The sequence below is a fragment of the Ahaetulla prasina genome, chromosome 2 (genome assembly GCF_028640845.1).
Source record: "Ahaetulla prasina isolate Xishuangbanna chromosome 2, ASM2864084v1, whole genome shotgun sequence".
NCBI classification, from domain to species: Eukaryota; Metazoa; Chordata; class Lepidosauria; order Squamata; family Colubridae; genus Ahaetulla; species Ahaetulla prasina.
In genome coordinates, this window is record NC_080540.1 from 122,377,642 (window position 1) to 122,402,909 (window position 25,268).

Genomic DNA, 25,268 nt, shown 5'->3' on the forward strand with positions numbered 1-25,268 from the left:
GGTGCATCTGGACTCCTTCCCAGAATCCAAAGCATCCCGCTCCATGGGATAACTGCTCTGAGTTAAGACATGAGTCAAACTTCCCTGCTGTGCTTCACATTCAGGAATTTCCTCTGGAAGCACCAAGACTAAATGTGGAGGCGTCTGATTTATGCAGTCACTGAGGCTTTCCAATGACCTACACTCTGCAGGCATTTGGGGAGAAGGAACACTGCCCAAGAGGAGGAAAGAGGATGAAGGGCTGGAGCTGAGCTGTCAGTTCCTGGCTTGGAGCTGAGGATCTCAGAACCACTCGGTCACATAGGCTTTGCCAAGCTCGAGGAACACCCTTGCCTTCCTGTAACAGTAGTCTCTCCTGCCCCTGCCCCTGCCCCCACCTTGGCCCGCCTTTATATCTCCACCCTGTCCCAAAGTAGCCATTTATAGCCACAGGTTCTATTGCCTTTCTTGCTCTTTGTCTTTTCCTCCACCCAGAACAAAGGAAGGAACAAATGTCCGGAGCTCATGGCAATAACAACAAGGAAAAACTGATTCACTTCCAGGAATGTTGAAAGTCAAAGGAGCATTTGGCTGCGCTTCAGTTTCATGACACTCTGCATCTCACAATACGAGCAATGGATGGGCGGTTTATTCACAGCATGCGGATGCCTCATTTCTCATGAAATGATTTTTATCTTGGAATTAATTGGCTCCCTTTGACTAAATGAATACCTGCCATGAGACCCTCTAAATCGTCTCACTGTAAATCCATGCAGCTGCAGCTCTGCTAAACTACATGTTTATCTGGTAGAAGATACCTGCCAAAGGCTGAAATCTGGGAATTGATGCTACAGAAACATGAAGATGCTAGTCATACAGTGTGCTAGAGAATGTAGAGAATCATCTCTAAGAGGCTTAAAATTAAAGTGACAGGACAGATATCCCAGGACTTTTTCAGCTTCATAATATAGTGGACTCAGCTGTCTTGTTCATGTGGACATGATTACTGTGATTGAGTCTAGTGTGATATCCAAATCCATGTTGTGCATGGATTTAAAATTGAGATAATGTGATGCCTTCTTTTACAGGCACTTACCATGACTGCAGCTCCATGTGTCATCCAAACATAAATCAATACTTCCTCCTGGTCTCCATTTAGAGAGATGAGAGGCCTGAATAACCACAACATGGTGTATTTGAATGTCCCTATTTCTGCAGCTCCCAGTTTTCTTTTTCTAGTGCACAAGTGTGGAAGGCTAAAAGAAGATGGAGGACATTGGGGTGGCTGGTTTCCCAAGCTTGCTTTTTCTTCTGTCTTACCTGAGGAAATATTCTGTGGAACTTAGATGCTGTAGTGGTATGTGGGAGACATCTTGGGAGACTGAACTCAGAGATGCTGCCTAGGGAATGGTCAGATAAGAGACAGCATATTCTGTAGCTGGATAATCAGTGGGCAGAAGCCTCAGAAAAGATCCGTACTAATTTCTCAGGATAAAGGAGACGATGAGAGGATTATACTTCTAGAATTGGAGGATTCTGTTAATGTAGCCGTACAATAAAGTAGAATTAGTTCATCTGGTTGGGTTTCCTGACTGGTCTACCTGCTAAAAGTGACCACTGCTTTATGTGTCATTTTGGTTGCTTTTATTACTCAGCTATGAATTTTGATTACTCTGAAGCAACTTTTGGGCATTTCCAGTCCTGAACGAGGACCTGCCTGTTCTCCTTTCCCACGTTCTGACTCCTCCTTAAGGTTGATTTATCAGAACAAGAGAGAATGTAATGAATCAGAGGAGACAAAATAATAATAATAATAATAATAATAATAATAATAATAATAATAATAATAATAATAATAATAATAATAATAATAATAATAATAATAATAATTTAATTTTTATACCGCCCTTCTCCCGAAGGACTCAGGGCGGTGAACAGGCAGATAAAATAATACAATATATTACAATAAAAACACTATTTGAAAAACTTATTCAATATAGCCTAAATTTAAAATACAATACAAAATGTAAAATAAACCCCAATAAAATCCATGTTTAAAAACCCTATTTAAGCCAGTCCTGCTCGAAAGAATAGATATGTCTTCAGCTCGTGGCGAAAGGTCCGGAGGTCAGGAAGTTGTCGAAGTCCTGGGAGAAGCTCATTCCAGAGGGTAGGTGCCCCCACCGAGAAGGCTCTCCCCCTGGGGGTCGCCAGCCTACACTGTTTGGCTGACGGCACCCTGAGAAGACCCTCTCTATGGGAGCGTACCGGCCGGTGGGAGGCATGTGGTAACAGAAGGCGGTCCCGAAGATATCCCGGTCCTATGATAAACTAAAGATAAGTTTATACAGTATTTACAACAATTTGGGATCAATACTCTCTCAGTATGCTTTGGAGGCATACTGAAGTTGCCGATAGCTTATTATTTTTAATATTTTAGTATCTGAGGAGCCTTCTCTCCCCAATGAGAGACTAGCTATCCCACATGCTCCAATGGAATAGACCCACTATGGATCATGTCTACTAAGGAATTTCAGCAGGTGAGTTCAAGAAAAGGAACCTTTTATGTTGTGGCCCCATCCCAGTGGAATCCTCTACCACAGGAGGTGAGAATTGTTCCCACCTTTTTGCCCTTAAAACATATTAAAACATGGAAGGGTTCAGACTGGTTCTATAGAGTAATATTGGTGGGAGGCTCCGCGCTCTGACTCAAAACGTCATCAAAACTCTTCTGCGCATGCACAGAAGGCACGATGCGTGGGCATGATGCAAACTGGTAGTGAAGGTAAGTAGAACCCACCCCTGGTCTGGAGCCCTAAGGTGGCTGATTGGGTAAGAATACTTCCTCCCCATTCCATCCATCTTAGTTCTGGTTTTAGTATAGTTTTTGTAATCTTAATGTGTGCAGTTTTAAGGTTTTAATATTCTAACTATTTTTCTGCCTTTTTTACTGTAAGCTTCCCAGAGTCATCTTATAGGGGAAATATAACAATTTAAAAATAAATATTTAATATGCACTATGCCTAAGGAAACTACAAGTTCAACCATAACCCTATTAAGTCAGTTGAACTGAGAAAGACAGACTGGTTCCAAACTATCCAGTCAGTTTCTGTTTCTGAGAGTGGACTTATCCAATACTTAAACCCAATGGTGGGATTCAAATAATTTAACAACCGGTTCTCTGCCCTAATGACCAGGTGGGTAGGCGTGGCTCAGTGGTCATATGACTGTATGGTCGTGGCCAACTCAACATCACTTATGTTGATGGGCGCTTCGCCTTAGCTGTTACAATGTAATAAGGATTAACCAGAGAGGCAGTTTCTGTAAGCAGGGAAATAAAGATTAGGCAAGAAACAACACCAGAATGTTTCCTTCCTACCTTCCTTAGAGGATTAGTCCTGTAAAGTGGAAAAAAACAAAATAAGACTCTTCCAACAATCGGCTCTTCGAACTGCTTAGAAAGTTAACAACTGGTTCTCCCGAATAGGTGCAAACTGGCTGAATCCCACCACTGCCTAAACCCCTGTAACTGCTTTCAGCATGGTCTTCCTAAGGGGTGAAATTGACTTACTTTCCTTACTGGCTTGGAAGCCCCACCCCTGTGTGTGTGTCACATGCGCGCACAGACCTTCTGCATATGTGCAGAAGGTAAAAAACACATTACTTCCTGGTTAAAACCAGGAAGTAATGACACCTGAGCGGCGGGTGTTGCCAGTGGTTTGGCGATAGCTATTGGATCACCGAACCACCGGCCACAATCGCTATAGGATCACGAGATCCAGTCAAAACCAGGAGCCTTTCACCCCTGGTCTTCCTATATTCAAATGCTCATGCTCTCCCTCTCTCTTCCTCCCTCCCTCCCTCTCTCTTCTTCTCTGTCCTATATTGCTTTGAGAAACCCTTTTCCTGATATGAGCCATGGAATAGAGTTGGAATGCACCAGTGCTAGGGAGTATCAGATTTCCCAATTTTCAATTTCCAAACAGGGTTGCTCAAAAATTGTGACATACCTTGGAGGTTGTAAAGATATTCTGCTTACTTTAATATAATTTAGATGCACTTGGTAAGTAACTACACAGACATCATAAGTTTTTAACATTTCATTTGTTTCACCCCACAAGGATAATCTAATCTAACCCTCCTCAATGTGTGAGAAAACCAGTTAAAAATATGGACATTGTATATTTGTGGATGAAATAAGTAAATAAATAATAGCGGTAGCAGTATCACAATAGTAGTAGGTTCCTTGTTGTTGTTGTTGTTGTTAGTTGCGAAGTCGTGTCTGACCCATCGCGACCACATGGACAACATTCCTCCAGGCCTTCCTGTCCTCTACCATCCTCTGGAGTCCATTTAAACTCATGCCTACTGCTTCAGTGACTCCATCCAGCCACCTCATTCTCTGTCGTTCCGTTCTTCTTTTGCCCTCAATCTTTCCCAGCATTAGGCTCTTCTCCAGTGAGTCCTTCCTTCTCATTAGGTGGCCAAAGTATTTCAGTTTCATCTTCAGGATCTGGCCTTCTAAAGAGCAGTCAGGGTTGATCTCCTCTAGAACTGACTTGTTTGTTCGCCTTGCAGTCCAAGGGACTCGCAGGAGTCTTCTCCAGCACCAGAGTTCAAAGGCCTCAATTCTTTGGCGCTCAGCCTTTCTTATGGTCCAACCTTCACAGCCATACATTGCAACTGGGAAAACCATAGCTTTGACTATACGCACTTTTGTTGGCAGGGTGATGTCTCTGCTTTTTAGTACGCTGTCTAGATTTGCCATAGCTTTCCTCCCCAGGAGCAAGCATCTTTTAATTTCTTGGCTGCAGTCCCCATCTGCGGTAATCTTGGAGCCCAGGAAAATAAAATCTGTCACTACCTCCATTTCTTCCCCATCTATCTGCCAGGAATTGAAAGGGATGGATGCCATGATTTTAGTTTTCTTAGGTTCCTAGAAATTAATAAAGGAAGAACATCAGCAAGTTCATCTTTTTGGGATGAGATGCAGTTTGTCATGGAAATATGGGCAGAAAGTAAAGGTAAGCAGAGAGGGCAAATTCTTTATGTTGAATATAATTGCAGTGAGCTCTTCACATTGATGGTTGTTGACGAAGAACCTTAGATTACACTTAACAACCAGAGGCCTTGGAGATATTCTGTAGCCTCAGCTTTTGGGGTTTCTTGTCCTCCTCATTAATCCATGCCAACTACTTTTGACACTAATAAAATATTCTGCAGCACCACATACACTGTTCCTATGTAAGCAGTAATTCTGTCAAGAGGATGGCTTGATTTGCATACGCCAGATGCCAGAAGCCTTCAGGCCTTTTTCTGATGATGCCAAAACTGAAGAGTTGTTTGCTTTGACAGCTTGATTTAATTTCAGGGAAATCTTCCCCACAAATCTTTCTACTAGGGCAATTTGTATTCTCTCAGATTTCTTCCAAGCTGGCAGTATCATTTGCCAAACTGTATCCTGCAAAAGTACAGTATCAGATAGTATTGGGTAGTCTGAAAACCAGTTTGGTGAAGCAACTGAAGTGCTGGACTGGAAACTGAAGCCGAGAGGTTATGAGTTCTGATCCTCTCTTTTGCATGGTAGCCAGCTGGATGACTTGGGCTGGTCACAGGTTTATTGCTGTAGGTAAAATAGGAGGAGGGTCCATTTTCTTTTGATTGGGAGAGACCTAGAGTTTGTTATAAGATGGAAAGTTATATAAATGGACAGCTAACATCAAAAACATCATCAAAAAAGGACAACAAAGAATGTTCTTTCTGCACCAACTCAGTAAGCTCAAACTGCCCAAGGAGCTGCTGATTCAGTTCTACAGAGGAATTATTGAGTCTGTCATTTGCACCTCTATAACTATCTGGTTCGGTTCTGCAACTCAACAAGAAAGACACAGACTTCAGAGGATAATTAGAACTGCAGAAAAAATAATTGCTACCAACCTGCCTTCCATTGAGGACCTGTATACTGCACAAATCAAGAAGAGGGCCGTGAAAATATTTACAGATCCCTCACATCCAGGACATAAACTGTTTCAACTTCTACCCTCAAAACGACGCTATAGAGCACTGCACATCAGAACAACTAGACACAAGAACAGTTTTTTCCCGAAGGCCATCACTCTGCTAAACAAATAATTCCCTCAACACTGTCAAACTACTTACTAAATCTGTACTACTATTAAATTTCTCATCGTTCCCATCACCAATCTCTTTCCACTTATGACTATATGACTGTAACTTTGTTGCTGGCAATCCTTATGATTTATATTGATATATTGACCATCAATTGTGTTATAAAAGATGTACCTTGATGATCGTATCTTTTCTTTTATGCACACTGAGAGCATATGCACCAAGACAAATTCCTTGTGTGTCCAATCACACTTGGCCAATAAAAAAAATAATTCTATCAAAATGTTTTTAATTAATTAATTGTGCCCTATTTTGTGTAGTACAAAATAAAAGCAGGATATACTGGAAATCTACTCTAAATTAGGCAGTCTATTTTGGGAGTTCAGGCAAAGAATTGTAACAGAAATCTTAGTAAAAATGTGAAGTTAGGACACACTGTCTTTATTTTTGCTGAGAACAACATGTCTAGCCAAGATGCCCACTTTGATAACAGCAAGTCAAATCTAACAGCAACAAAATGTGTTCGTTGGAGTTTTGTACTATTCCTTAACTCCAGGATCAAACTTTACAGTAAACAGTCTTTTTAGTGAATGCATTTGAAAAGTATTATTATTATTATTTTATTATTATTATTTATTTGATTTTTATACCGCCCTTCTCCCGAAGGACTCAGGGCGGTGTACAGGCAAAATAAAACAAACAATACAAAGTACAATTTAAAATGCAATTTAAAAAACTTATTTAAATTAGCCTGGAAATTTAAAATTTACCATTTAAAAAACCCCATTTAAAATTGATAAAAATTTGACATTAAAATTCAATTCAAGCCAGCCCCGCGCGGATGAAAAGGTGTGTCTTCAGTTCGCGGCGGAAAGTCCGAAGGTCAGGTATTTGGCGTAAACCTGGGGGAAGCTCGTTCCAGAGTGTGGGAGCCCCCACAGAGAAGGCCCTTCCCCTGGGGGCCGCCAGCCGACATTGTTTGGCGGACGGCACCCTGAGAAGTCCCTCTCTGTGAGAGCGTACGGGTCGGTGGGATGCATGTGGTAACAGCAGGCGGTCCTGTAGGTACCCAGGCCCTAAACCATGGAGCGTTTTAAAGGTCGTAACCAACACCTTAAAGTGCACTCGAAAGGCCACAGGTAGCCAGTGCAGTCTGCGCAGGAGCGGTGTTACATGGGAGCCACAGAGCTCCTCTATCACCCGCAGCTGCATTCTGGACTAACTGAAGCCTCCGAGTGCACTTCAAGGGGAGCCCCATGTAGAGAGCATTACAATAATCCAAGCGAGAGGTAACGAGCGCATGAGTGACTGTGCACAAGGCATCCCGATCAAGGAAGGGGCGCAACTGCCGAACCAGGCGAACCTGGTGGAAGGCCCTCCTGGAGACGGCCGTCAAATGATCTTCAAACGACAGCCGATCATCCAGGAGGACACCTAAGTTGCGCACCTGTCCTTTGGGGCCAGTAACTCACCTCCAACAGCCAGCCGCGGCTGCAGCTGACTGAATCGGGATGCCGGCATCCACAGCCACTCCGTCTTGGAGGGATTAAGCTTGAGCCTGTTTCTCCCCATCCAGACCCGTACGGCTTCCAAACACCGGGACAGCACTTCAACAACTTCATTGGGGTGGCCCGGGGTGGAAAAGTACAGCTGGGTGTCATCAGCGTACTGTTGGTATCTCACCCCGAAGCCACTGATGATCTCACCCAACGGATTCATGTAGATGTTGAACAGCAGGGGTGAGAGAATCGACCCCTGCGGGACCCCACAAGTGAGGCGGTCGACCTCTGCCCCCCTGTCAACACCGTCTGCGACCGGTTGGAGAGATAGGAGGAGAACCACCAATACACGGTGCCTCCCACTCCCAATCCCCCCAACCAGTGCAGCAGGATACCATGGTCGATGGTATCAAAAGCCACTGAGAGGTCTAATAGGACCAGGGCAGAGGAATAACCCCTGTCCCTGGCCCGCCAGAGATCATCCACCAATGCGACCAAAGCTGTCTCCGTGCTGTATCCGGGTCGAAAGCCGGACTGGAACGGGTCTAGATAGACGGCTTCATCTAGGTATTGGGGTAGCTGTCGCGCCACAGCACTCTCTACAACCTTCACAACGAAGTGAAGGTTGGAGACTGGACGATAATTACCCAAAATAGCTGGGTCCAGGGAGGGCTTCTTGAGGAGGGGTCTCACCACCGCCTCTTTCAAGGCGGCAGGGAAAACCCCTTCCAACAGAGAAGCGTTGATAATCCTCTGGAGCCAGCCTCGTGTCACCTCCTGAGTGGCCAGTACCAGCCAGGAAGGACACGGGTCCAGTAAACATGTCGTGTCATGAAGCCTCCCCAACAACCTGTCCACGTCCTCAAACTCATCCCAAACCGGCTCAACAAGACGTGTCTCCTCTCCCTCGCTTGGATCATCCCAATTTTGGTCCAGACCGTCCCGGAGCTGAGCGAATGTCAGACTGAAAGCTGAAAGTACACAGCTTTCAGTCTGACTTTGGCCTTCAAATCCTTCACTGTCACTTCTTTTCTTAACCAGTTCAAGAAGTGACTCTAATATTAGCTAGAAAATATTCCTGGATATAGGCAGGTACCATTCTGATTGCAGATTACTTGGCCATAGCTTGCTAACCTGTCTAATCAACCTGATCATCAGGGGGTTATTTGCTCCTGTGATGCTTTTGGCTAGTTCTCCACTGACTGACTCCCTGCTTCTTTACTTTCCAAAAGTCCTTTTCCCTTCTAGGGGAATGTGATAGCTCAGTAGTAGTATATGTAATTTGTATGCAAAACGTCTTCAGGTTCAGGCATCTCCGGAACATAACCCTAGACAGGAATCATGGTCACCAGCCTCTTCCTTAGCTGCTCTTCGCCAAATCATCTAGTAAAGGTAAAGGTTCCCCTTGCACATATGTGCTAGTCGTTGCCGACTCTAGGGGGTGGTGCTCATCTCCGTTTCAAAGCCGAAGAGCCAGCGCTGTTTGAAGACGTCTCCGTGGTCATGTGGTTGGCATGACTCAACGCAAAGGCGCACGGAACACTGTTTACCTTCCCACCAAAGGTGATCCCTATTTTTTCTACTTGTATTTTTACGTGCTTTCAAAACTGCTAGGTTGGCAGAAGCTGGGACAAGTAACAGGAGCTCACCCCGTTACACAGCAGCACTAGGGATTCGAACCGCTGAGCTGCCGACCTTTCGATCGACAAGCTCAATGTCCTAGCCCCTGAGCCACCGCATCCCCTTGGTCAATCATCTAGTTAAATATAAATCTTGTGGTTTAAAGAATGCTTCAGTTAGATTGGTGGAAATCAGTTAATGAAAAAGAAGTAGGTGGTGTTTAACTCAGATTTCTCCCAAGCCTTGGGCTAGGATGAGGGTGGAGCCTCTTTGATTGGTTATTGTTTGCTTGGCTTTTTGAGTTTTGATTCCAGTTAGCTGTCTTATTTTGTTTTCCTTTAATTTTTATTCGTAAGCCAGCCAGAGTCGCTATGTAGTTGGAGGGCCTTGAAATTGAAACACTAAATAAAATAAATAAACTTTGCCTATTTTCTGCTTTTACCACAAATTCCAGTTTTATACCTCATTGCCCACAAGCAGTCCTGGGTACAATGCTGAAGACTTATTTTATGCCTCTTGTCAAGGGAAGTCCTGATTGCATTAGACAGGGTTCTAGTATATCCACTATAAGATATACTATATTTTTCTTGGCCTTTAATTATTTCTTGCCTCCACTTTTCATCTTTAGAAATCCACCAAGCTGTATGCTTATCTACGTAAGCCAAGCTTCATCCCACTCTTACCTATGCCGCTTACCCATTCTTAGTTTTTAATCTTTATAGTCCAACAAGCATTGAAGACAACCAAACTAGCAAAGCTGCAGGATGCAAATTTCCTGAAAGGAAATAGTAACTGGATTGCTGACATCATTGATGTCACAATACTAGCTCCAACAAGCAATCACAATGCCATGTTAGCTGTAGGAGAATACCGCATTGATTTACATCAGGGGAGCTTCCAGAAGCACGAGCATGGAACAACAGTTGGGTTACTATTCTGTCTGTTTCTCTTTAGATGACCGAACTGCTTATACTGCTTGGGAATCTTATATTCAATTAGAGAACTACAGTAACACAAAGAAGGAGGTGGCTTACCCATTGCAGTGCACCACCATCCAGGAAGAAGAAGAGGCTATTAATACTGGGTTACACATATACCATGAACTCAAATGACTGGACAGAAAATCCATCAAGGCCAGGATCAGAGGTGTGCAAAACCTTTCAAGTCTGAAATCTGGGAGGGGGCATGATCTGGAAATAGCTGTGGTCAGAATATGACAGTGGTCATGTCTCAAAACCAACTTCCCATGCATCTGTAGCTAAGTCTACTTGTCATTATGTCACATATAATATATCCATATATACTACAGGAGCCATGGTGAAGCAGTGGTTAGAATGTGTTATGGTAGGCTAACTCTGCCCACAGCCTGGAGTTCAATTCTGACTGGTTCAAGGTTGACTCAGTCTTCTATCCTTCCAAGACCAGTAAAATGAGGACCCAGATTGTTGGGGGCAAGAGGTTGACATTTGTAAACCTCTCAGAGAGTGCTGTAAAGCATTATGGAGCAGTATATAAATCTAAGTGATATTGCTATTGCTATTCTGGCTGTGCACCGCCCTGAGTCCTTCGGGAGAAGGGCGGTATACAAATTAAAATATTATTATTATTATTATTTATTATTATTATTATTACTGCCTTTAGCTGGCCAAAATGTTGATTGAGGAATAACCTTTGGGGCCTTACAGACCCAGAGATATAAAATTTTGGAAGCATGATATAGGTCGTCTTACAAAATTGCCTTCATGAATATGAACAATTTCAAAACATCTATTGAATAGAAGACCAGCTAGAATAGAATAGAATAGAATTTTTATTGGCCAAGTGTGATTGGACACACAAGGAATTTGTCTTGGTGCATATGCTCTAAGTGTACATAAAAGAAAAGATACATTCATCAAGGTACAACATTTACAACACAATTGATGGTCAATATATCAATATAAATCATAAGGATTGCCAGCAACAAAGTTACAGTCATACAGTCATAAGTGGAAAGAGATTGGTGATGGGAACGATGAGAAGATTAATAGTAGTGCAGATTTAGTAAATAGTTTGACAGTGTTGAGGGAATTATTTGTTTAGCAGAGTGATGGCCTTCGGGAAAAAACTGTTCTTGTGTCTAGTTGTTCTGTTGTGCAGTGCTCTATAGCATCGTTTTGAGGGTAGAAGTTGAAACAGTTTATGTCCTGGATGTGAGGGGTCTGCAAATATTTTCACGGCCCTCTTCTTGATTCATACAGTATACAGGTCCTCAATGGAAGGCATTGGTAGCAATTATTTTTTCTGCAGTTCTAATTATCCTCTGAAGTCTGTGTCTTTCTTGTTGGGTTGCAGAACCGAACCAGACAGTTATAGAGGTGCAAATGACAGACTCAATAATTCCTCTGTAGAACTGAATGATGAGGTTACTTTTTAAAATACCCCAACTCACTCACTCAGCCCAGCTCTCTTTGTCTTTTTCACTTCTATGTTGGCTGTACCCTCCAAGCATTTTTATTTTCAAAAAAATGTTGTGGACTCAGAACAATAATTGGGCTGAAAATTCTGCTCTGCCAGTTTCTCATTTTCAGAAGTGTTAACACTGTTGTAGCATTCAGCAGGAAAGTTTATCTGAAGATGACCCAGGGCAACCTTCTATATTGTGTTGCCCTCTAAAGGAGTTGGCTGGAAAATTATAGATCTCTATACAATTTATCTGGAAGAGACCAAACTGGCAAGGGCTGATTGAGGTCCAGTAATGTTTTGGAATTAAGTCTGGAAATACCTTGACAACTGAAATAGTCTTTAACAGTACTCCATAAAGAGCATGTTATAAAGTATTTGTGGTTTTTTTGTTATGGCTATTTACTCTCTTAGCAAATAATAGGATTCTGATCCAGGGATAATCAAGACTGAAGGTAGCCTGATGTTTATATTAGATGGCCATAAGATACCTCACTTTATAGCTCAGCTTCTCGTCCCCAGGGCAATGAAGAAAAAGACCCTTGTTCAGTTGGGTGGCCTGTAAACTCTGCATTGTGCAGCCTGAGCCCTAAGCAGCTGCTTTGAGCTCAGCTTCATCACAGCAGCTCTATGGCAACCCTGTTTACTGACAGGAACAAGCAACTCTTTCTCTAAAGTGCACACCTCAGTCCTTGCCTCTGAAGCAGAAAAGACAGGAAGACATACCTAGTGCTGGCTGTACATTAGTAAACCTGACTAATGGCTATTTTCTTAAAGGATATCCTGCAGCCTTCTCAGAAGGACACCTTCAATCTGCTGACACAGATGCAGTCGGATATGGATGTTCCCTTTAAGAGCACAATAAAAGGTAAGCCTGACTTCCGTATTTGATGGCAGGGCAGCTGGAGTGCAATTGAATTAACCCATATTCTGGGTTAGCCCAATCCACTGACTGAGCCGAAACTGAATAAAAGAGGTTGTGTTTCCACAATCAAGCATGTTATATGAAGGGGGTGAGCAGATCTTTAAATGAACTAGTGTAAGTATATTTGCCTTACACAGCCAATCTCTACCATTTAACCCTGCCCTTACATCTCAGAGGGGGCAACATTTATGGGAAAGTAGGCACTGCATCTCGACAGTGATTTTGGTGTTTTCTCCGTTACTTTCTCTCACACATGTACACACCTTGGAACTGTTTTCTTATGCTACGTGTTGAATTTGCATGAAGGTCAGCAGTGTATTCTTATGTGTACATATATATTTTAGTGGTTTAGGAAAACAAAATAAATTTGATTGGGGATGACAGTCCTCTCTAATGTATTTCATATTAAAATGTCAAAAAATAGCAGATGATTGAGGGCAGATGAGCAAAAGCATAATTTCAGCTTTAGAAATTGAAGAATGAATGGGCTGGGAGGGATGTCCTGGCTCTTATTTATTTATTTATTTATTATTTAAATTTATATACCGCCCTATCTCCCAAAGGACTCAGGGCGGTTCACAGGCATATAAAACATCGATACACAAAATTAAAATAATCTTTAAAAAACTTATTCCAATGCCCTATCATTAAAAATAGAAATATAAATATTAAAATCAATTTAAAACCCCTATAAAATTTAAAATCTAAGCCAGTCCTGCACAGATGAATAAATGTGTCTTGAGCTCGCGACGGAAGGTACGAAGGTCCGGAAGTTGACGGAGTCCTGGGGGGAGCTCGTTCCAGAGGCGGAGCCCCACAGAGAAGGCCCTTCCCCTGGGCGCCGCCAGACGACACTGCCTAGCTGACGGCACCCTGAGGAGTCCCTCCCTGTGAGAGCGCACGGGTCGGTGAGAGGTATCTGGTCGCAGTAGGCGGTCCCGTAGATAACCCGGCCCTATGCCATGGAGCGCTTTAAAGGTGGTCACCAAAACCTTGAAGCGCACCCGGAAGGCCACAGGTAGCCAGTGCAGCCTGCGCAGGATGGGTGTTATGCGGGAGCCACGAGGGGCTCCATCTATCACCCGCGCAGCCGCATTCTGGACTAACTGTAGCCTCCGGATGCCCTTCAAGGGGAGCCCCATGTAGAGAGCGTTGCAGTAATCCAGGCGAGACGTCACGAGGGCGTGAGTGACCCCCTAAACTTGAGAGCACCTTCCTGATCCTTAAAGTGGATTTGGATCTGACATTAAAAACAGTAAACGAGCTGAAATGGCTTGCCTTCAGAAGTTGTGGATGATCCATCGCTGGGTCTTTTGAGAAGAGACTGGACAGCTATTTGTCTGAAATGATATAGGTCCTATACAATTTCAAATGCTAGAGCAAGGGATTGGACTACAAGACCTCCAAAGTCCCTTCCAACTCTGGTGACATTCTATGTTCTAACATTTCGAATTTCTATTTAACTTCTCTTTTATTATAAAGGCATTATAAAAACACATTCCTCAGAATGCGTATGTGTATAACACACACTCATATTCTGCTTTCTCTGCCACAACATTACAAATCAAGCATTGACATAAATAGCATGAAGACAAATGGAAAATTACTGCAGTTGTGTCTGTAAAAAAAAAAACACTCCCAAAATTTGTGCATTCAAAAGTTCCTTTACACTTAGGCTGGAAGGTCATCTTGAATGCTAGGGTTGAGGATCCAGTATTGGAACCCATCATGGTAAATAAATGCTGTGGCCCTACTGCCTATCCCTGCTATACTAACTTCTATTTATTTCTCATCTTTTAATAGAACAAAACTTATTTTTGGATTGTTGACCTGTTTATCACTGTTGCATGTGGTATTATTGATAACACTTGGACAGTTATAGATCTCAAAATTGCCAGTTGTCAACCACCATCCTCAAGCATACAGTGTGATATGTATTTGATTTTGACCTGTGTTTGTCATATACTCTGAGGAATAAGATAGAACATATTACTAATTATGTAAACTGAGTTGATTGACAAAAAGCCTTTCAAAGCTGCCACCATTTTCAGTTTTCAGCTACTCAAAAGCAATCTGAAGCTGATGAACAAATCTTCTGATCTTGAAATGCCACGAATACCATTGCTGTGAGTGACATGAAGGTTTCTGTTGACAAGTTCTCAGGGGCTTTAAGCCTTTGAAATTCTGAGATGAACTGCAGCTGAGCTAGAAATAAATGGACTGATTTATAAATGTATAAATAAATTACTGAGAAAATGCCACAGGATCACATATGACTTGGGAGCAGTGGAAGGCCCCTATGTGGAAGTCTCACAATGAACTGGATAATACACATCAGAGTTCATTTACTTAAGCTGTATGGAGAAAATATTATTGAAAGATGATGAATAGGCATTGATTGATTGATTGATTGATTGATTGATTGATTGAAAGAGGAACATGGAAAGTTAATTCTCAGTAACAATCTAGAGCCATAAAACCCAGGAGATTAGTCTTTAGGAATTGGCAAAAGAGTTATCAAAAGAATATTTTGAATAAGAAGGGCCATTGGGCAATAGAATTTATCTGAATGAAATCCATGTTAATAGGCAAAGGAAAAAAATATGGAAAGCTAACTTTTGAAAAATCTCGAAAGCCAGGGAAAGCAAATCTGATTAGAAACACTAATTCTGAGTGGATTGTCTCAGGCCAAAGCCTTTCAAAAATCATTTCTGCTAGCTGGCATATAACAGGGATGTCTAGAGAAGAGGCTCCTTACTGTACTTTGTCTCTATCTTCCTTCTCAGCCTTAGGGGCCTGAAACATTACTTCCCTTGCCTGGCAAGGCTGTGAGGAATTAGAAAGAGTGGGGAAAAAATAACCTTTTAAAGGAGGTCAGGAATAGCTCCTGAGGAGGTGTTTTATCATGCAATGGTCCTGACTCATGCACAGGGGAATTTAGAAAAGGCAGAATGGATGCTTTTAAGTTGGTTACCATTCTTGGCATTCCCACTGATTCTTTAATGGTTTCCTTTCTCCAATTAAAACAAGATCTACTAAAGAGGAAAAGAGTTGTTTCAAGTAATGTATGTAGTTAATTCATTTTTAATTTTAGCAAAAACAAAGAAAAAGTCCCAAGAAAATACATTAAATATGACCCATTTTAAGTAAACCACCTCCAGAAAAAATATCATTTAAAAACCCACCAATTGCAATTACCCATAGAAATATTTAGAAGTCAATGGGAACAGGACTTTAGATATTTGGTTAAAAGGAGGTCCAGATAAGACTAGCTGCCTGTCTCCTGGGAGAAAATTCTGCAGCGTGGGGGTCACCTAACCTATGAGTGTATTTTAAGCTAAGATCTCAGGCATGATTTGTTAAACAGCTCATAGTTATTTGCTTTGCACGCAACACTAAGCCATAATGGGTTTGTGTATACCTCTTGCTAAGCCAGAAACGAAGCATAAAATGAACCAGATCCATGCAATGGAATGGACAGCACAGATACGTCAGCTTTGGCTTAGGAAAAGAAGATGATGTAGTATGTCAGGGACAGGGGATGTATCAGCTGCGTTGCCCTATGGCACGCTCTTACGAATGCACTTCTGTTTCTTCTGATAGATGGGTGCTTATACAAATTTGATGAATGAATGTCTGAGCCAAATCAGTATCCTGGCGATGTCAGCAGGGAAGTTGTAGCCCTCAGGGCACATACAGCTTTGTTTTGGAATGTGTGGAACTCTCTCCTATCATTATTATCAAAACCCAGGTGGTATCCTATTTTTTGGAGTATAAGACGCTCTGGAGTATTTTTTGGAGTATAAGACACCTACCTTTTTTGGTGAGGAAACAAGACAAAGAAGACAAGACAAAGAACAAGCCTCTGCCTCCCAGTAATGTTGCCTCATTGTAGCAAACAGCAAACAGCCTGCTTTACTTTCATTTTTGGCATAGCTTGATTAGCACAAGAAAAAAAAAATCTGCTCCTAGCAATTTACCTCCCTGCAGCAAGCAGAAGAGACCCACGCAGCAATAGGCAATGGCAATCCCTGCAGCCTGAAACAGCTGAGAGTCAGGAGATTGATCCAACTGACAATCAACTTGTGCTAATCAGGCTGTGCTGAAGCTGAAATGGGCTGTTTTTTTCTTGCTGCTTGCTGCAAGGAGGTAAATTGCTGGGAGGCAGAGGCCAAAGGGTGGGGGGCAGTGGGTGGGCAGGGCTACATTCAGTGTATAAAATGCACCCAAATTTTCACCCCCTTTTAGGGGGAGGGGGAAGGTGTGTCTTATACTCCAAAAAATACAGTATATTTTCCCACTATGTTGAGAGAAGAAACACAGAGTGAATTAAGTGTAAGACCTAAAATAGACTTAATAATTACAAGGAAAAGTCTGCCTGAAACAGAAAAAAAAAATTAGAAAATCCTAGATCTAACCATGTAACTTATCTTAGTTCAGAGTTGATATATGTAAAAAAAAAAGAGCAAGGTTTTGATCTTGCAAGATGGTTGCCATCCTGACTTTTTGGACCTCATGGGTATTGTTGTTACCCTGCCCAATAAGGCTACTTCTTTCCACGTAATGTGCAGCTCTTGACCAAGGAAAGCCTGCTGATATTACGTTTAAGACAACCATTGCTCTTGTACCCAACAGTTTTTTTTTAAATTTCCATATATTGGAATGAGCTAAGGTTTGTTTTAATAAAGATTTATTATAATTGATCATTGAAAGCAATCCTCCTCCTCTTCTCTATTCATAAGACAAAAACAGAATGTTTTTCTTTGTAAAAGCTAAAAACCAGAAGCAAGTCAGGCATGTGTTTTGAATACGGTTACTGGCAGTGTTTGCAGTCAAAGAACTTGGGACTTTTGGTTGCTAAAGGTTCTTGACAATGAGGCATTTTGTATGGTTTGGTCTTGAGATGGCAGGTATTCAGTTTCAGACCGAACAGGAGATAGAAATGGAGCCAGAAGTTTGATCCAATGTAAATTCCCTTTTATAGGAGGTGTTACTACATTGTTTTTGTTTTTGTGCCTTCAACTGAGCGTTGATTCCTGATGATGCCTGGAGAAGTCTCTGCAGTTTTTGTTAGCAAGATTTTTCAGAAGTGGTTTGCCACTGCCTTGCCAAGCTTCCTTGAGTTGAGAGAGACAGAGTCACCCAGCTGGCTCTGTGGCTAAAACAGGGCTAGATCTCATGGTCTCCTGGTTTCTAGCCTGGTACCTTAACCACTATGTCATACAGGCTCTCCATAGTCACCTGACTTGGCCATGCACGTGCAGTTCCCTTCTCAAAGGCTGTCAGACGTGCTCAGCAAAACAGGTATAATCAAACCTGGGTCACACAAGCCTTATAAGCATATAACCTATCCAAACATTTTTCATGGCCTCATGAAATGCCAGTGCCATGCATTTAAAAAGAAATACAACTTTTCTGTCCTCTGTGATACATTTTAATGGAAGTATTATGTTTTAAAAATTCCTTTCCACTGAACATTTTCAAGAATTACTCAGGATCCCGTGAGACATTCTTGCACTTGCTTAGGTAGAAGGGTGAGGGATATTTGTGAATGGCCTCTATTTCATTCTGCAACAATGCTTTCCAACACTTGGTATTTGTGCCACTAAGCCTTGGAAATTAAAATATTAAATTCAAAGGAACTCTAGCTGTACCAAAAGGACACCATTCGTAGACAGTATGTATAGGGCTAAGAAGCAGTGGTGGGTTCTAACCGGTGTTACCACTGGTTTGCTTTGTGCACACGTTTTGTGCGTGATCGGTGTGCAAGTGCTTGCTTCACTCACACACATGCCAATCTTGTGCTTCACGCAAGCACATTGAATTGTAGAACAGCTGAGGCATGGCAATCTGCTCTGCCACATCTTTCAGCTGGGCTTAAAACAAAGGAATAAAGATAGGTATAGCGCGGGGGTGGGTAGGAGGGCCCACCTGACAATTGGAGTGAACTGGTTCGCTCTCACATCAAATTTCCGCTACCGGCTCTCCCAAACCAGGAAGAACCAGTAGCAACCCACCACGGGTAAGAAGAGACCGTCCACTTCATTTCCAGCTTCTCTTTCTTCATCTATTAGTTCTAAGCTCAGTTTTTTCCTCCTCAACTAATCTCTGCATCCAAAGTAAGACAATTGTTTGGTCTTAGACTTGCACTTTTGCTTCTTATTCAATCATTCCGTTTCTATTACTATCCACTTTTGCATGACTCTGGAATCTGGATAGATTATAATAAACAATATAATCATTTAAAACAATAGTAAAAATGATTCTGCCAGTAGGAAAACAAAATCATTTGAACAGACAAAACTTTCTCAACATTAACATCCCAATAGGAACAGGCAGGTGGTTAAGACTCCCTTGAAGGATAAAAGTTCAGTGTCTTTCAAACTTCAGGGGTAGAGTTGTTCCAAAGGAAATGTAGGGTGACCATTTACTACAATGTTGTAGTTACTGTTGTTGTTGTTATACTCAGCTTCTAACTACTTGGGTGGGGATTCTTGCTTCCTCGTTTCCTACCAAAGTTCCTCTGAGGCTAATTCATAGCCACATCTTAGCCAAGATCCTAGCTGATGTCATTCTAGAATCCTACAGCTTATTTAAGATCAAGCCAGAAAGTCTTTATCTAGGTCAGGGATGTCAAATTCAAGGGCCGTGGGGTGCTTGGAAATAGTTTCCAATCTTCTTTCCAGCAGTTATAAATACAATTATAAATTTACTTCTTATTCTAATTTTACAGAATTACTTTATCCTTTCTTTAGTTTATCCTATCCATACATCCTGAATTTGGTGTGTGTTTTTTCTTCTGTTTTACACAATACGTCCATGAGGATTTTCAACAGATAAACATAGAAATGGTCGTTTCTCTGACCAAATAAGTCAATTTAGCCATCTCAGCAAGTTCAATCATTTTCCTCTACTATTCCTCCATTGTCTTAGTTTGGAATTGAACTAAGACTGAACCGTTCCCTCTTCGTGAGGGATATATTGCTACAGTTACCATCTACAAAAACAAAGTTCTATGATATACAGCTAGAGAGAAATTCCCTGAGGATGGGTTCCAGCATGAGTCTGAAAGCTCAGATGATTAAACCTCTGGTCCTAGTGACTGATCCAGATTGAATCCTGCAACATTATCCTGGGACAGGTATACTGGCCTTTATTCTTTAACTTTTTTCAAACTATTCATCCTTCAATCCCAAAAGAAAGACTCAATTGTAAATTAATCTTTAAAATCTTCTGAATCAGGATATGTATAGGAATCCAAAATATTCTAGCTTTTTTACATGTCCGTCATGCATGTCATTCTTATTCATTTTCCCACCCTAAATTTGAAGTGCCTTTATACATTCTGAACAATCTTCATCACCACATATTTTCCTGTTGTCTCATCTGTATATTGTATCAAAAATTGTAGCCCACTTTATTATAAATTCTTTCACTTGCTCTTATGTTTTCAATTATAATAAAAGGGTATACACTTTAACAATTACATGTTTATCATTTGTAAACAAATCTATTTCAAACTCAGTCTTACAGTGTTCAAAACCACAAATTCTTTTGTCTGTTTTCATTATAACTGTAATAAAAAAAAATTAGCACTATATCAGTGGTGAAATTCAATTTTTTTACTACCGGTTCTATGGGCGTGGCTTAGTGGGCATGGCTTGGTGGGCATAGCAGTGGAAGGATAGTGCAAAATCTCCATTCCCACCCCACTCCAGGGGAAGGATAGTGCAAAATCTCCATTCCCACCCCACTCTGGACCCAGCCAGAGGTATATTTGCTGGTTCTCCGAACTACTCAAAATTTCTGTTACCGGTTCCCCAGAACCTGCCAGAACCTGCTGGATTTCACCCCTGAGCTATATCCCTCTACTACCAGTTTTTCTCTCCCGATTTTATTTTGAATTCCCCTTGACAAATACTAGTATCTCACAATAGGTAGTTAGCATTTGTGTTTGTTGTCTATAAATGTTTCTTATGCTGAGAACTAAAAAGTGTTTTTGAATACAATCTACATTTGTATCTATTCTGTATTTTTAATATAGCATATCCAACATATAGATTTTTTAAATCCAGTTTAAATCTCAAGCCGTGTCCTTCTCATTCCAATAATCCTCTACTTTTCAGCAGCATCCATTCTTTTAAACAAGCAAACCAAACCAAACAGGAAGCTGAGATATATAATTTCAAATCTGGTTGACCTAATCCTCTTCTTTCCTTTGCATCTTATAACACCTTATATTTATCTCATGTTTTTCCCCTGCCATACAAATTTAGATTATATCCTTCTGCCACTGCTTAAATAGGGGTCTCCAACCTTGGCAACTTTAAGACTTGTGGACTTCAGCTCCCAGAGTTCCCAAAGCTGGCTGAGGAATTCTGGGAGTTGAAGTCCACAAGTCTTAAAGCTGCCAAGGTTGAAGACTCCTGGCTTAAATGGTTTATCAACTGTCAAAACAGATATTGTCTGAGACAAAATTCTAAGATCATTCTAAGCAAGGTATTCATTTTTATCTCGGAAATTCTCCATAGCAATAACAATTGTAGTTTTTATCATCTTTCAATGTCTATTTTAACTTCATTTTATGCCTTACCATGATTATTTTTAAATAACATAAACTAATGAAAAACAGGCCTCACTGACTTGCTTACTTGCAGAGAAGGGCTTTGACAATGTGAATTTATTTGGCTTTCTCTTTTTGTTAGGGGGTTTTCTTTTCTTTTTTTGTTTTTTGGAAGATACGAACTTTGGAGAGAATTTTATAAAATGGGTAAGGTCGATTTAACATTTCATAGAAAGTACAAATAATTGTTAATGAGATCTAACAAAACCCTCTGTTATGCAAAAAGAAGCAAGACAGGGCTGTCCACTGTCTCCTCTCTGGTTTATTTTGGTTTTTGAAATACCAAATAGAGTGTTAAAACAAGATGAGAAGATTGTAGGAGTAAAAATTAAAAAAGAAATTTCTAAATTAAGAGGTTTTGCAGATAACCTGGAGTTGATTTTGGAAGATCCTTTAAGGGAAATTGAAATTTTCCTTAAAGGAAATTGAAACATTCACAGGAAAATTAAAAGAATTTGAGGCAATGACAGGTTTTAAGATTAACAAAAAGAAGATGAAGGTGTTAATAAATAACATGAAAAAATGAAAAGCAGAAGATCAAACAGAATTGATGAATAAAATGCATTTTAAGATTGAGAAAGTAGTAAAATATCTGGGTGTCATTATGACAAATATGAATTTTGTTACAACATTTTCAAAATATCCAACACATTTCTAACACTGTTATTTAACAGTCTTTTAGGTTGAAAGCCACAATGAACTTCATGAATAAATTCTTGTAAAATGATTTTCAGTCAGTCAAGAAGAATCGTTGTAATCTTTATGGTAGTTTCTTTACCCAATCTTTGATAACCAAGATGATTGTCTCTCCATATTTAAGTGGGAGATGCTGGTTTTTAGTGTTTGTATCAATGCTAAATTTCAATTCAGTGCTCCAGATTTTAGCCTTCATATCTTAGCTGAACTGTGTAACCTCAAACCATCCCCCTTGCCCAGGGCACAAGGTGGCATCCTGCAATGGGAAAGACACTTAATATCTAATAGGAATGTGGCTGGGGAATGGCTACACATTGTGGGGCGGGGAGGGAACTATTACTACACTCTACTGGTGATGGCATGCACGTAAAACTATTTTTTAAACCAGGGTTTCATGCTCTTTCAGAATAATTCCATTTTAAAATCCATTTTATAATATAATAAACCCATTTTAAAAGTTGCCCACTGGGTAATGATTGGATATTAGGGTTTCTGTGGAAAACAAGAGTTTTCAAGTATTCTACATGAAATGCCCTCAGCTGGTAAGTGAGATAGTTATAACCAAGGCTGTAAGGATTTGCACTAAACTGATACTGAAAAAGAACTGCCCATCTAATGCTAACAGAATGATGAAGTTACATCATGAAAACCAAGTTTCCTTTGCTTGTTCCTGTCAGCTCTTAGACACTTTTCTTTTTAGCAATGACCTTGGCCTTCTCAGGGTCTGCTGCCAAGCAAAGCCATAACCCTGCTTAAAATTATCACAGTCAGGCTCCAGTGACGTCACCCTCCTGCTGGGTGCTCTAACAGAGCACTCCGTGTTAGAAGATTGTAAAAGTCAGTGAAACAGAAAATAAATCACTGTTCACTGAGCTTAGCATAATCTCTGGGTGAAAGAGGTTATCAGAATTGTGGAAGAGTGGCAGGTCTGACAGGGGGTTTGCTCTCAAGAGCGAATTTTCCTGGATTTATGACCCCACCGAATTCCACTCCTTCCAACTTCAGCACGCCCCTGTTTTTATCAGGGAAAAGGAGAGGAATGTCGCTTCTGCTCTAGAGGACTTATTAAATTGATTGATATTCCAAGCAGACGGGAATTTCACAAGCGTTCGAACTTTGATGCAGAATCAGCACGGCAAGTACCGACTCCCTTTTTGAAACTTGAAACCTTTCTTTGTCTTTGATTAATTGACTTTTAAAATGGCGTCTAAAAGTGAAAGTAAAAATTTTTTAGTACGATGAAGCAGCGTTACTTGTGGATTGTTACAAACGGAGTTTTTTTATACTGAAAGGAGGGAAGGAGAGTTATTAAGTTTGAATTCCTGATTCTTTTGAAGACAGAATGGCAGCTAAACCTTTAAAGCCTTCTGGAAGAAGGGATCTGAACCAAGTCTTGAGGAAATATTGAAAGAACAATTAAAACTTTCTGAAGATAGGCAAAAGAGATGATGGAGAATTTTAATGCAAAAATAAGAGAAGATATTCTTATGGCAGTTCAAGGACTGAGTAAAAATTGAAGGATTGGAAGTGGAAATGCAACAGATCTCTCAGTCAAATAAGCATTTAGAAGACAAATGAAAGGTGTTCAGAAAAAGTGGATCAAAATGAAGATCAGGTTGTGATATTACAATATAAACTTATGGAAGGAGCTCTTAGAATTCGTGGTATGCGAGAAGAGCGTGAGAAGACTTAAGAAAAATTATATCAGAAGCATTGGCTGAATTTATTGAAGTGGACCCCAAGAGGTAGCTTACCAAATTGATAAAATATATAGAGTTAATTCTTGGATTGCAAGACAGAGAAAGCTTCCTCGGGTCATTGTGGTTTATTTTGTGAAAAGGACTATGAGAAATCAAATTCTGCAAGTTTCATATCAGACAACTTTAAAAATTGGAGAACACGAGTTGAAGGTGTTGAAAGAGATTCCTTCAAAGATGTTAAGAGACAGGAAGGAATTTGCTTTTTACACAAGAACTTAAAAACATCAGATTCAATTCAGATGGGAGGTGCCAGTTGGACTGACACTATTCTATCAAGGAAGGAGACATAGAATTGACACTGTTTTAAAGGCAAAGGATTTTCTTTCTACAGTTTTGAAAGTCGAAATAGAAGTGATAGAAAACTTAAAGAGACCCAAGAAGGCGTGGTGACCCAAGAGCCTTTATTGCTGCCAGTATTAGAGGAACCACAAGAGCAAAGGGTGACAAGAGGAGCCCTTAAGCGTAAAGAAGAGCAACAGTCTCAAAGTAAAAGTCAGGATCCCATTATGGAAGCTGTGGGAGGAGCTAGACGGAAGATACCGGAGGAGGAGCTTCCGTTGTCTGCTTCAAAGCTTCAGGAGGCCAGTAATGGCAAATAGAATCTTGTCATGGAATGTTAATGGCTTGAATTCAGCTCAGAAAAGAAGGAAAATATTTCACTACTTGAAACAATTTAAAATGATGTGATTTGTTTGCAAGAGACACATATAAAATTATCAGACCAAAAATATTTAATTAATTCAAAATTGGGTAACCATTTTGTTGCATCAGCTTTGGAAAAGAAGCATGGAATTGTTGTATATATCAGGAAGGATATACCAGCTAAGCTAATTGAGGCAGATATTCAAGGAAGATTTATTGCTATTGAACTGGTGATAGATGCAAAAAAGACTTTGTTGATAGGTATTTATGCACCTAATCAGCAACAAGAAAAGTTTTACAAAATGTTACATGAGAGGTTGACCCTCTGGGATTATAGTTCGTTTATTTTATTAGGAGACTGGAATGGAGTAATTGATACAAGAAGGATAAGAGAACCTCCTCCAAGAAGATACCTATACATGCAAAATTACCAAAATCTTTTTTTGAAATGATGGAAGACTTTGAGTTTAGAGATATATGGAGGTTACGGAATCCAGATGAGAGAGATTTTACTTTTTTTTCTGATAGGCATCAATCTTTTTCACGCATTGATTTTATTTTAATTTCTAATGACTTGCTTTCTAGGGTGAAGAAAACGAAGATATTTCCGAGGTGTTTAACTGACCATAGCCCAGTATGGATGGAATTATTACAAGGGAAAAAAGGTGGTAGAACATGGAGGTTGAATGAAAATCTGTTTAGATATGAGGATAATGTAACTTATTGTAAGAAACAGTTAAAAGAATTTTTTGATTTTAATATGTACAAAGGGACACCTATAGGAACTGTGTGGGAAGCGAGCAAAGCGTTTATTAGAGGATATTGATTTATTTGGACAACAGGCAAAGGAATAATAAACAAAGGCAGCGAGATATTTGGAAGAAGAAATTCAAAGGAAGCAACAGTTATTAATTCAAAACCCACAAGATCATAAACTTAAAGAGGCTATAAAA

The 25,268-nt window shown here is 40.6% G+C and overlaps 1 protein-coding gene across 1 annotated transcript in view; it reads left to right on the forward strand.

The window, feature by feature from the left end:
* The first annotated feature begins 10,325 nt into the window (after positions 1-10,325).
* The window catches only part of LOC131190558 (CMT1A duplicated region transcript 4 protein homolog), a 43,133-nt gene continuing 28,190 nt past the window's right edge, over positions 10,326-25,268 (forward strand). Inside the window, exons 1-2 of the mRNA XM_058167895.1 lie at positions 10,326-10,373; positions 12,447-12,537. Coding sequence (XP_058023878.1) covers positions 10,326-10,373; positions 12,447-12,537 — 139 coding nt within the window. The remainder of the gene's footprint in view (positions 10,374-12,446; positions 12,538-25,268) is intronic.